The following is a 10,806-nucleotide window of genomic DNA, read 5'->3' as shown; positions in this document are numbered from 1 at the left end:
CTGCCCTCCAGTGTGGTGGGGAAAGCTGCCCCATCATCGGTGGTGAAGACAAATTCGGCTGCCAGTCTGGTTGGCTTCTGTATATGGAATGGTGGCTCAGACACCATCTTGTCCTTTGCCTCAGGCAGCACAAAGTCTTGGGCCAGTCCTGCCTGCACTCCTGGACTGGAGACTCCAGAGTTTTCGAGAATCACTTCAGCTCCAAGGAATTCAGACAGAGGCATCCCAGTGTAGAAGAGCAATATACACAGATGACATCATGATTTCAGTTGAGCAACCTGAAGTATCCTTCCTGGCAGTCTCCCAGATTATAGGAAAACACAGTTTATTTTACCACTATACAATAAACAGACAGAAATCAGGGTGCATTACCAGCAATGGTCCTCTATAATAATAATAAAAAAATCACATAACATCACTTTTGGCCTACTGCTATCTAACAAACTAGGTATATATTTGGGTGAAAATGTCAATTCTGATATAAAGGCTCTCGCTAATGCTAATTATAGCCCTCTTATTCAAAAAATTAAGAAAGATCTAACTAATTCGAAAACACGGTTAGTTCAAATATCAGCAGTCAAAATTACTATGCTCCCTAGATTTTATTTATTTATTTACCCCTTCCAGTTGGAACTAAAAGGCTGGCTGAAACCTAAGAGAAATGTTTGTTTATATGGTCATTTAAAAAAATATTTTAAAGGTTGGTGAAATCCTATTGAGAACATCGTTTGGGCAGATTTACATCCAACATAAAGGCTCAGTATTTATTTTATTTTATTTATTACATTTCTATACCACTACATAGCTGGAGCTCAGTATGCAATTGACTTTACAGATCAGAGGTCTAGCAGTCCCAACGCTGTAATTAAAGGGACAAGAGCGTCTCCTTTTACCTAAAGCAAGTTGCCAAATAAAAACAGTTTTCAGTTATAAAATCCCATTGCTTATAAAAATGATACCTGTTGAGCTAATAATGTCAAGTATGACTTACATGATCTACTTGATGCGATCTACAAATGTGCCAAATTTCAAAGCAATCTGGTAAAAATTGCCACAGGTACATCAAGTTAAATAGTGCTGAAAACACTTTTTACTCCCATTTTCTAACAGGCCTAACATATATGTCTTTCAAATTGAACATACCATTAACAATCCAGAATAGCAATATGCTGGAAGAGATACATCCCTTTGGAAGTGATGCCTTTGATTTCAAAGCATGATAGAGGGAATCAGAGTAATCTAAATCAATCCCAAATTAAATATTAAAAATATTGGATAAGTACAAATGGAAATTATGTCTTGGGATATCAAGATGAGGGAGCAATCCTATACTTGTTTAGATGGGAAAAAACCCACAACTCCCAGCATTGCCCAGCTAACAACGAGCAAGACATTTAATATGATTGCGAGATCTCAACAGATAAGAAATTGGGAAATAAGTAAAATGGACAAAATTGGCTCATTGATTACAGATGGACAAATATTGTCTAGCTATGATATCAGCTAAAATCCAGCTGGTTGGTATCCTCCCTTGGTTTAAATATTTCCAAATAAGGAGTTTTTGAATGTATTTACTGGGGCCCAACTATCCTTTTCAAAAGCTGACAAATCTGGAAACAATAACAACCAGTGATGAATCTAAAGGGTGATTGGCAAAGATTTATAATTTACTGCATAATCAAATTTAAGGCCCATGAGAAAGGGATGTTAGGATACCCACTACAAAACAGGGATGGTTTCGTATATCCATTAAGTATAAATCTGTAAGCTTTTCAGTCCATGAAATACAATATAAATTGTTGAACTGGATATGCCTTCGGTCTGATCCAGCACTGCTCTTCATATGATCTTCACATGTGGTAGGACCTCCCAATGGTACAGACATCAAATAATTAATATCCCAATGCAAATCACAGGCCATACAACTGGAGTAGATACTTTATTGGCTTTATTCATTGCAATAGAGCTTAGTTTACCAAGAATATTAAAGTTACTAATTTTGAAACGTTAATTGCTGCTACAATAGGAAGACATTGGAGAAAAAACTCAACCTCCTACAACCATGGAATGGCTGCCGAAAGGTAATGGAGGAAGGAGAGAGTTTATCAGACAGATACTGTAGCAGATGAATGGATATATATTGTAATGTTCTGGTATGTGTTTTGTGGCCATACCAGACTGGATTTTTTGTGTTAAAATATTTCTTTTTATACTTCTGTATACTATACCTCTGGGTCTATGTACGGTCTTGTATCGGATTTTTTTTAAAAATTGATTGGAATTCACATTCTCTCCCCCTCTCCTCCATTTCATTTCTTCTTAAAAACAAAAGTTCTGGTTGATTACTTTTTTTCAAAATAAAACAGAGTTATCTCAGTGCCTCCTTCGCGACTCAGACCAATCGATTTATGTGGCTCAGACGAAGTGCTTAGGAACCAACCCGGGAAAGAAGCAGATTCAAAGCAGCATGTCTCTTTGCTGCCTTTAGACTGATGGAAGAAAGTGAAGCTCCTCAGTTCCTCAGTTTTTCTGTACAAATGCATAATACTCTGCTCCTAAGAAAGACACATGCACAAAGGTTTTGGTAGAAAGAAATGTCGTGTCGTATTATGAGTGGACAACCAAGTGTTGCAAGAGAGGAAGCCCTGACTATTCCCTATAAGCATGTATCAATTCACATACAGATAAACATAAACACATTTAAAGTTTTCTGGGAGTTCCAAGTTTAAATTATGTGTGTGCTATTTACAAACTAGTTACACAGATTCTGTCCCCTTTCAGGAAACTGGCGTTATTTACTGCTTAGCTTTCTTTGCTATTTATTTAAAGTCTCTATCAAAATAGCACCATTTCAATATTAAAGAAAAAAATAAATCCAGTAATTAAGCTCTCCCTGTGCCAGCACCGCAGGGAACAGAGGCTGAATAATTAAGAAGCAGTTGAGGCCATGTCCACTGGTTGCACTGAAAAGGAAGGAAGAAAAGTGCCTGGACCCGCAAACAGGAAGCCTTTTAATTCAATCGATTTTCTGATCGATATAGGCTGCAATCTACATTTCCTGGCAGGCAGGCTGAGCGTCCTATAGGAAGCACACTAGCAGAGAAAAAAACGGTTAGAGAGGAAGCGAGCTAAGGTTAGAATCCAAGTAAAGTCCTACTTAGACAAGACCCAATGAAATGAATGGGACTTAAGTTAGTCATGATTAAGGGTGCAATCCTATGGCCGCTACACAGTGGCTAGACGGACGCAGGATTTGTTAGTTTCTGGGAACTGATCTCAGAGCCCACACTCCAAGGTCAGTTCCCAGAGAGCCACCTCCCTGCCCCCTCCCTCACCGCCTCTTCGGCAGTGCAGATTGTCCCTGGGCTTGTACGAGGAGTGCAGAGCAGGGGAAAAGGGGGCTTTCCCAGGGGCAGGGAGTGCAGAAGTGCCGGTACGACTCTTCCTATGCATCGTCCAGCCTCCCCACACCATGTTCTAATGTCCTGGGGCTAGACAGCCAAAATCAGCCATCTAGCCGTGAACGCGGTATAGCTGGTGTGCTGAGGAGAGGATCCCCTCCGTGCTCTTCCCATGGTGCATTGGGTAGGCAGTCGCCTCCAAGTTCGGAGGCGGTCCCCTATCTTGATAGGATTGCCCCCTAAATTAAGTCCTATTCATTTCAATGGGTCTACGCTAAGTAGGACTGTACTTGGATCCTACCCAAAGTCTTAGTATTCCACTTACCCTTAGGGAGAATGTCAACCTCTTTAGTACAGACTACTGATGCATGAATGTATGTGTCTGTATGTTTAGTACAGGTGTGCACTGACCACAATATTTGACTTGGACCTCATTTTGGTGCTTCAGGAAATGCTCTGATTCTGCTCAGATGAATTTTGAGGCCATCCACTTAAGCTATGCATCCGATTCAGCCAAACCTGAATCACAAACCAGGACTTGAGCGGAGATTCAGTTTGGCTGTCAGCTGAATCCGATGCACCTCCATAGAGTTTAGCATAGAATATAAACCATCTTCATTGGTTTCTTAGGGAATCAAAAGAGACACTGAACCACAAATGAAACTCACCACTATCTTTAGCTGAGGTTGACCATCGGCTTCCACACAGGAGAAGACGTTTCTCCCATCTGCGAGGCCCATAAAGATGGGATATGTATGCTTCTCTTTTTGTTCAATGCCTCTGTTGGGGATCATAGCTACTAACTCCTCTGGAGGCAAACAACAGGGGAGAAACAGGGTCAGTGGTACAAGAGATAGAGAGAAACATCTTTGTTTGGGACAGAAGTCTTGGATGAGAAGCCAAACTGGATGCAAGATTGCCAATAAAATTCAAAGCAACTGAAATATCCCAACACAGTAAATGCAAGTCTACATATAGGAGCTCAATGACTTACATACAGCAGCTCAGGTCTACATACAGGAGTTCAGTACCAAACCTGGTGACAGTGCACACCTTTCTGTGCATGTGTGCTCTACCACTGAGCTACAGCCCATTCACTGGCATGTGTGGGCAGTGTCATGCCCCTGCTAGAAGGCTCCTCGGAGGAGGAAGAGCTGGAGGATAAGGAACCACCCACCATCAGCAATACCCAGCATCTACCAGGAGACTGAGAGGAGCCCAGGCTCACAGGGGCAACTACCATGAGGGCATCACATCTGGAGGACATGGACTCTGCCTTATAGATGCAAGCAACCCCAAAGCTCTTGGGAGAGACACTGCCTGAACAGCCAGGAACTCAGAAGTAGTGCTAGACTGAGGCAGAGGCCTTCTTGTGAGGGAAGGTCTACTCACATGTAGGAGGTTTGGTTCCTCATGTACCTACTTCTGGATTGAACTCTGACTCTCCTTCTGCCTGCTCCTTGTCTGCTGTGTTGCCTTGGGACCTTTATTGCCTGTTACCTGGACTGGACTCTGACCCTCCTCCTGCCTACTCCTTGCCTGCTGTGATGGCTGAGGACATTGTTGCCTGTGACCAGGACTGTTGAGACCTTTGTGCTTACCTCTTGGAACTCTTGGACCCTTGAACGTGCAACTGGTAGGTTCAGACTCAGGAAATATCACAGTGGGGAGGGGGGGGGTAAAGAGGGCACTGTCATCACCCACCCCCTGTAATAATCCCTGTATTGCCAGTTTTTATTTTTAAAAAGTCTGGCCCTCTTGTAGGTATCATTCTGCCCAGTCATTTCGTGAGAAACTAGCTTGCTTGCATCGTTCACAGTTTTTAGTCAATTAATGAAGTCATAGCACTGATTAACATTCAGAAAAGCAGAGCTAACCAATCAGACAAAAAGAAGATGGGGATGTAGAGACACCCCCATTTTCTGGAGAAGAAATGTTGTGGTTCATTTTTAACAAATGTTTGGGCCTTCCCTGGTGGAGAAGTGATTGCTGCCACATAGAAACCAATTCAGAAATCCAAGATTTCAGTCTAGCTGTGATTCAGCTGAAGTGTGATTGGGCTCTACCCCAAAACAAAAAGGAGCAGCAAAGAGAAGGCTTCATGATATTTCTAACTCAAGTTTTATTGTGTCTCCCAAATGTTATTTTTTTAATGTATACATTACTCCATAATTATGATGTTCATGCTGCCCAAGGCAGGACTATGGCTCAGGGACTGTGGGTTACCCCATCCCTGCAAAGTATTGTTATGCTCATTTTGCTGGGGGTTAGAGTAGTGTATGACAACCCAGCTGTGTAGGCTACTGTGGTTATCCAGTCTTCCAGCATTTTTTCCTTTCCTTTTCTTTAGGAAAAGGCATGGTAGGGGAATTACGCTGACAGCAGCAGCAGTGTGATTAATTAAGGCGCCGAGAGGATGCAGAGAGCCAGGGAAGGAACTGAGGGTTTTAACTGCAGTGGAAACAGCCTATAGACAATAGGTCTATCTATTAAGAAACAATGGACGGAAAGGCCGGGTGTACGAGTTTCATAGAGGGCAGGTCTACCCAGCTTGGTAGAGCAGGTACGTCGGCCACTCAGGAACCAGATCAACCAGAACTGCTACACCTGTTACCTGGCATTAGTTATTACCAAACGGTAAAGTAGAGCAGCATTTCCAGTGTCTCCTGAAGAACATGTGGCTGACTCAGGTGCTTCCGAACACCTAGGTATCCACCTCCAGAACTTGCATGTGTTTAGTCAGTGACTGGGAATGAGGGGGAGGGGTGAGACATGAATATAAGAGGTGCTACCTGGTGAGTTGGAATTCCGTGGGGCTGCTACCAGCTCTTTGTTCAGCAGGAAGAGGAACTTCTGGTTAATATCCCAAATTCTGAAGAGGCGGGGAGTTGTTTCACTTAGGGTCTCAACTGTATCTGGAAAAGGCATTGGAGGGGATGGGTAGACAGATATAAATCTATTATAAACACCCACATGAGGGGAAAAGACTTCTATGAAAGAAGGAATGAATAACTTGTTTGGCACTGAACAGCAGCTTATGACTTTATCATTGGTTACGTTCTCCTTTCGTGCTTTGCATGCAGAGTTAGCATGCAGTAGCAAACACCTTGGTTGCCATGGCACACTCCATGCCATGATTTGTGCCTGTCTGAAATAGAAGTGTTTCTGGTGTCTGTCTGAAACAGAAGTGTTGAACCTTAGGGCTGTGGGCCCAATTTCACCCATTCAGGGTTCTCCAGATGGCCACACTCTTCCCTGGCCCACCCCCTTTTTCCTAACTGCCAATCATTTTGTTGTTTCCCAGAATGAAGTGAATTCATTGGGGGAAATAGCGTTTTCTTTCACTTTCTTTAAATAATTCTGCCTTCTTCCTGCTCTAAAAAAACTCTCTGAAAGTGCTGTCTAAAACCAAAGTGAAACTGGAGGGCCACAAGGTCATCTAAAGAACTCATAAACGGCCATGAGTAGGAATGACAAGAACACATTAAAAGCCTCATGTAGAAAAGCTCGAAATCACTCTGTAAAAGACATCATGTTTGGGGCATTACAGAAACTCCCCACAGACAGTGAAAACACCCTGCTAAGGAAAAAACTAGAATGGATTTTAAGGCTGAAAACTTTGACTCCTTATTGAAGAGCTGGATTTTCTTCCCTTCTTCTAAAGTACAGAGTTCTTTAGATACTTTCTAGGAGTGTGGTACACATCCAGAAATGAAAGACCTTGAGTTTAATCAGTGCAATTATGGGAACTTCTGAGATGGGTAAGCAAATGTACATAAACTGCTGCTCGCTAATCATGTCACCAGTCGCAGAATTTAATCTTAGAGACCAAAACATTTCAGAGATCTCTGCACATGATATTTTAAAAAATTAAGTATGCATAGGCGCAATTGCAATATGTATATGAAATTTCATAAGATATTTAAAATGTTGAGTTTATAAATGCAAACCAATGTGCTGTCCACTTTTTGAAGAAGGCCCAGAAATATATGGGCCAGGGCCAAAAGATATTGGGGCTACTCCAACGGGAAAAAACTCTATTTTTTACATCCTAGGACTTTGTCTCTCCTTTTCACCAACAAATAGAAAAGTAAGGAGTTGTTTTTTACCTGGTAATATCTTTGGAAATTCGTGGAATAAATCTTCCATTTCCTGGTCCACAGTCTTCTTGCGCAGTTTCATCATTGCAGCTTCTCCCACAGCCTCCTTTCCCCCCCCCCAAAGCTTTGATTAAAGTTCCAAGTATTGGTTGTTTCTACTGCAGTCACAGCTATTAAAAGAGAGGAACACCTTAGAAACTCTTGAGTGACAAGCATGTGAAGCCATCCAAACACAGACAGTAATGGAGGAGGTCCATGGTCTGTCCTATGCCCTATATTGCAGGCTCAGCACAAGCAACCAAGAGGGTTGGGGTATTACTCTAGGAATACAGAGCAAATGGCCTGATAGAGGCAGACGGAAATGGGGGACAGGGGAGGTTTTTTAAATAGTTGCCCTCACTTGGAGTTGAGCAAAGGCAAGGGTAATACACACACACCCATACACACTCGAGGAATTAAGAAGGTAGAATGAGGGGCAGTGCTAGAGGTGGACTTAGAAGGAGAAGAAGGGGAATTAAAGCTGCAGATTACGCCATCAATATTTTTCTTAGGCCAGGAAAATTGCCCAAGGTCAGCTCTGAATGATCTGACTGTCACTGAAGAACGAGAAAAGGCAATGAAGTCTGACTCCTGTGGTGAAGGAAGTTCTTGCCTGCAAAAACTCCTGTTTTTGTAAATTCATCTGATGACAATCTTTGTCTTCTGTGCCGTAATGGACTAATACAGCTGCTCCCCTGGAGCCTGCCCCAAGCCATACCAACTCCATCCTCATCATCTCTGTCCCTGCATTCCTCATGTCAAGTTCTGTGTCATCAGGTTCATACCTAGACTGGACACAGCTTCTTTCCTGATGGAAACACCTGTGCCTGTCACTTCTCCCAGAAATTCAACAAGCCCAGTTTTCTCCATTTCAGGGGAAAACGATGTCTGCTTGATAGTTTGTTTATTTATTTATTTCATTTCTATACCGCCCAGTAGCCGAAGCTCTCTGATAGTTCTCTGTTACACAGTCATTAAGAGGTATTTGAAATTAAAGGAGCCTTTTCTTCGGTGTCCCTCATCACACTGGAATAAGCAGTAGGCATTCATGGGGGGGGGCAGGTTCCCCAAGAACAAATCACAACATGGAAAAAATCCAGAAAAATCCAACCCAAAACAAAAACCAATACAACTCAAAACAATACATCTTCCATACAGTTACTTTCTCCACTCAATATATAGAAAACTTTGCCAATACAAGAGTGAAAACACACAAATAGATTGATTGTCAGGAGCACCCTAGCGGCCTCTTTCAGTAGACTCCAATAGCCAACTCAAGACACAGACAAAAAGATTCTTTTCAAGGCTTTAATCCTTTTACAACTTAATGACTCTTTCAGATGCTAATCACCAGTGACTAAGCAAGGAACAGCAGAGTAGCCTATGCTCCGAGTAGGCAGTTGATCCCCGTTTGAACGAGCGTCACTTGAAGACCCTGAACTAATGGGCTAGAGAGAGATCCTCCCTCTTTCCCTTGGGTCCACAGGAGGCGGCCGTTGCTTGTGCGCCAAATGGGCGCTACGCCTCCTTTCCGCGCCCTCCATCGCTCGTCACTCCCTGCATCTGCGTCGAGCGTCTAGCAAGCCCCGTTCCCGCACTTTCTAACTGCTAGGATCACTATCTATCTCAGGAATGCGAGCAGGAAGAATCTCTGCCAGCTGCTGTGCCTGTGAGGGATGAGCTGGCTCCTCTCCCATGGATTGCTGATCCTTCTCAGAATCAGAACTGCTCTGGGGTTCTATCGGCTCAGTTTCCACCCTGACATTGATACACCAGTGAAAATACACAATAGATATATTGGTGAACACAAAAGTAAGATTAGGACAAAGACTCATGATGCCTCATTAATATCACTGTTTCTTTGCGGGGGAATACAACCTTTCACCTGAGGATCTGTTTTTGCTATTGAACAGGTGCAATAGCCTGCTCAAAAAAAACACTGGCCGAAAATGATTTTAAAAACAGAAGCGGAACTGGAGGGTGACGCCGTCATCTAAAGAACCAGTAAACAACTGTGAGTGGCAATGACAAGCGCAAAATAAATGCCTCATGCAGAAAAGCTCAAAGACTCAGCATAGTTGAAACTGAACTTTACCAGTACTCCATAGGAACTGGAGTCAAGAGACATGAGTTTGTATTCTGTATTTTCATGTATGTATTGATGTAGTCTGGTAAGTAAATGCACTGTGTATTTTCACTCTTGTTTCAATATATGATTCTATAGATTGATTGGAGAAAGAAAGTCTGTTGTGTATGTATCTTGGGTCTTTGTTCTGGATTTAATTGTTTTTGACAGAAGAAAGCAATTCACTAGATGTAGAGAACCTCTCCTCAGCTTTGGTAGCACATATAGCACCCTTTCTGAAATCTGATAGGATGAATGGTAAAAATGTTGGAAGGTAAAAATGATGGATCGTAAAAAAAAAAAATGGATAGGTGGTTAAAGAAAATATATTTTAAATAAGTATGTGGGGGCTTTTTCATATCAGCGTCAACCCATAAGCCAAAGTTAGAATGGGGTGGAGGACCTAAGAATTGTATTGAGAAGGAATCGCCTAGGGAAAGTCAGCTAAGAAAGCACACTGAAAAAAACTGAATCAAATGCCAAAATAAACCCAGTATTTGGAGAACAGGCTGCAGTGTGCATTCCAAGAGAAGCTGGAGGTGGGGGCGAGGATCAACATGTATACTGATTAGCCGCATAATGAAACGATGTAAAGTAGAATGGCTGGCATTGGATCTCCAAATACTTTTAAAATAAGGCAGCAATGAGATTCTTTTGCAAGAAATTCCCTGTCCCCCAGTTATGTCAGGTAGCAACATTGTGCCTCCAATTTTTTCTTTTCCTGCTGCAGAACAAATACTAGTTTCGCAGAGGTTAGGAAGAACATTTATTAACACAGCAATTTTATGCATAGGGAATTGCACCCTTACACTATCGTTGTTAATAAAAATATCCGGGAAATACGACTGTCTCGGCCTGGCCCCCAAACGGCCATCCTGAAAGATGGAGAAATTGGGCAGGTGCAGGGCTCCTGCCTCACACATCTCCTGCCTCAGGTGGTTTGGCCCTGCAAGCAGGCAATCCAGCTCGAGGAACAAAGGTCAGAGAGGTAAGCGAAGAGACAGTACCTGTTCCGATGTGGGGAAGTCCTGTGCTTTGGGCAGGAGGTTCCTTCTCTGTGCTCTGCTCGGGAAATTACAGAACAATTTATGGCTGCTCAGTGACACGTGGGTGTGATTTACATGCTTGAATTCCAATACGG

General features: G+C 42.6%; 1 protein-coding gene across 1 annotated transcript; it reads right to left on the bottom strand.

Moving 5' to 3' along the window:
• Positions 1–752: 752 nt before the first annotated feature.
• Positions 753–7,671, bottom strand: LOC146340586 (interleukin-36 alpha-like). The gene is made up of 4 exons (XM_084808165.1): positions 7,511–7,671; positions 6,194–6,316; positions 4,070–4,209; positions 753–2,555 (listed from the first exon to the last, which is right to left on the bottom strand). Exons 1-4 carry the CDS (start codon positions 7,584–7,586, stop codon positions 2,343–2,345), a joined length of 552 nt encoding a protein of 183 aa, XP_084664291.1. The 5' UTR covers positions 7,587–7,671; the 3' UTR covers positions 753–2,342.
• Between the last annotated feature and the right edge of the window lie 3,135 nt (positions 7,672–10,806).

The sequence above is a fragment of the Heloderma suspectum genome, chromosome 6 (genome assembly GCF_057233095.1).
Source record: "Heloderma suspectum isolate Gila_16-S chromosome 6, 16-S_ref, whole genome shotgun sequence".
In the NCBI taxonomy this organism is placed as follows: domain Eukaryota; kingdom Metazoa; phylum Chordata; class Lepidosauria; order Squamata; family Helodermatidae; genus Heloderma; species Heloderma suspectum.
Note: the sequence above shows the minus strand (reverse complement) of the source record. Positions and strands in the feature narration are given on the sequence as shown.

What these genes read in the sequence shown, in the direction of transcription:
- LOC146340586 (XM_084808165.1), bottom strand. Translation starts at nt 7,586, where the DNA reads ATGATGAAACTGCGCAAGAAGACTGTGGACCAGGAAATGGAAGATTTA. An exon ending in ATTTCCAAAGATATTACCAG is followed by an intron (nt 6,317 to 7,510) that starts GTAAAAAACAAC and finishes TGCCTTTTCCAG; the next exon opens with ATACAGTTGAGACCCTAAGT. An exon ending in AACCTCAGCTAAAGATAGTG is followed by an intron (nt 2,556 to 4,069) that starts GTGAGTTTCATT and finishes TGTCTTTCTTAG; the next exon opens with GAGCAGAGTATTATGCATTT.